Source organism: Sinocyclocheilus rhinocerous, unplaced genomic scaffold (genome assembly GCF_001515625.1).
Source record: "Sinocyclocheilus rhinocerous isolate Xijiao unplaced genomic scaffold, SAMN03320098_v1.1 scaffold722, whole genome shotgun sequence".
In the NCBI taxonomy this organism is placed as follows: Eukaryota; Metazoa; Chordata; class Actinopteri; order Cypriniformes; family Cyprinidae; genus Sinocyclocheilus; species Sinocyclocheilus rhinocerous.
Genome location: NW_015638934.1, coordinates 624,994 through 626,956, shown reverse-complemented (window position 1 = coordinate 626,956; position 1,963 = coordinate 624,994). Strand labels below are relative to the sequence as shown.

General features: G+C 41.9%; 1 protein-coding gene across 1 annotated transcript in view; it reads left to right on the top strand.

Annotated features, from left to right (window-relative positions):
* Positions 1-1,963, top strand: part of ift80 (intraflagellar transport 80 homolog (Chlamydomonas)) — a 43,641-nt gene that overhangs the window by 25,598 nt on the left and 16,080 nt on the right. Inside the window, exons 13-14 of the mRNA XM_016565381.1 lie at positions 578-579; positions 1,093-1,184. Of these exons, the coding sequence (XP_016420867.1) occupies positions 578-579; positions 1,093-1,184 (94 nt within the window). The remainder of the gene's footprint in view (positions 1-577; positions 580-1,092; positions 1,185-1,963) is intronic.

The following is a 1,963-nucleotide window of genomic DNA, read 5'->3' as shown; positions in this document are numbered from 1 at the left end:
GCCAGCAAAACAATCACAAGCCATGTGCTTGAACAAAACAAGACACGAACACGCAGCTAATGAGAAAACTCAAAAAGCGCCGCGTGTTCACACAAGACAATATAGCACGCAGCCAGCAAAAACCAAGCTGCGTGCTACACAGCACAAGACAAAGCAGGACATGAAAGCACGCAGACGGTAACACGAGCTGCGTGCAACAACAACACAAGACAACAAGAAAAGCACGCGGCTGAACACAAACCGCGTGCTACACAAAACACAACACACGTGGACAGAAGAGCGCACGGCCAAGCGAACTCGAGACCACACTCTCCCACAACCAGACAGAACATGGAGCGCGAGTGTCCGGACCCGAAACTCAACAAGACATGAGTGCCGGGATCTGAACACCACGATCCACCATGAAACAGGACATGCAGACGAGAGCGCACGGCTCGAGCACTCTCGAAGCCGCGCGCTCACATGAAAACAACGACATGACGGGAGTGTCAGGGCTCTGTCACAAAACCATGAATTACACTGGACTGAAGTGACAGAACCCTGACTAAAGGTGCTGTTGACATGGAATTTTCACCAGATGTCCGTAACAACCAAAGTAATCAATACATACAAATAAAACAAATAAGTTCAGAGATTAAGTTATGTGTAATAAAATGGAAAAGGGGACAAGTATTGAACTACTGAAATGTATTTAATACTTTGTACAAAAGGCTGTGTTGGTAATGACAGCTGTCTGGAGAAACTAGTGGCATGCATTGCTCAGGTGTGATTTTGGCCCGTTCTTCCACACAAACAGTCTTCAAATCTTGGAGGTTCTGTGGGCCTCTTCTATGAACTCTGACCTTTAGTTCTTATTTTCTATTGGATTCCAGTCAGGTGATTGGCTGGCCGTTCTAGCAGCTTTACTTTCTTTCTCTGAAACCAGTCGAGAGTTTCCTTGGCTGTGTTTGGGATCATTGTCTTGCTGAAATGTCCAGCCTTGTTTCATCTTCATCATCCTGGTTCTGTAGGTGTTGGGACTGAACCCGCTAATATTAATTTCCACTGACGAGGGGCAGGTGTGTTCTGGTGCTGGTGTTGTAATGTGATCAGTCACTGTGTCTTCCTTCTCTCCTCCAGTCGTCTTTCTGTTCGAGGCTCAGACGGGAAAAGCCATTGGTGACGGCAAACCTTTGAACCACAAGGTAAACACACATGTTGTCCAGTGTTGTTGTGTCTCCAGGTGTTTGTAGTTGTTCTGTCTCTGAATCAGCGGCCCAGGCCTACCCCTAACCTTGTGGACTGACTGATTCGTGTAAAAAAAGCATGCAGAGTACATGCAGTTAGAATAATCTGGCTGCTGGCGCACAGTATGTGCACACTGTGCTGATGTATGCATACCCTAGTGTACATGTTTAAACCAAACTATACCTTGGCTTTGTAAGGAAGCTGTCTATGCAGACAGCAGACAGACAGCATTGCAGCTCACAGGTGTTTGGATCAGAGCTGAACTGTCAACTACATTTTCTCCGGAAGTAACACAAAGGTTTAACTTTGTTGTAATGTTAATTTTCAGTTTCAGTAGTTTTATATGTTACAAGTAAGGCTGTCAACTGATTAATTACATGATGTGGCAATTAATTAATCACAAATTAACCACACATCAATTTAGACACATCAAATTACCCTTAAAAGATCATTTGAAGTACAACAGTACAAAAAAAGTACCTTTTGAAATTAAATATTTAAAATCAACATTGCATAAATTATGACAATGTTTTAATTTAGGTTTAATATCTATTTATTATAATTTCAAATATGAAATGATTTTCAAAAATGAAATGATTTTCTGAATATGAAACTAAAAGGTCTAGTAGTCAGTAAAAGTCTAAAAGGCAGTAAGTCATTGTCTTAAATGAGTGAGTCATTGAATCATTCATTCAACCAATTTGTTCTAACAGCTAATTCATTCAGACATGAAGCA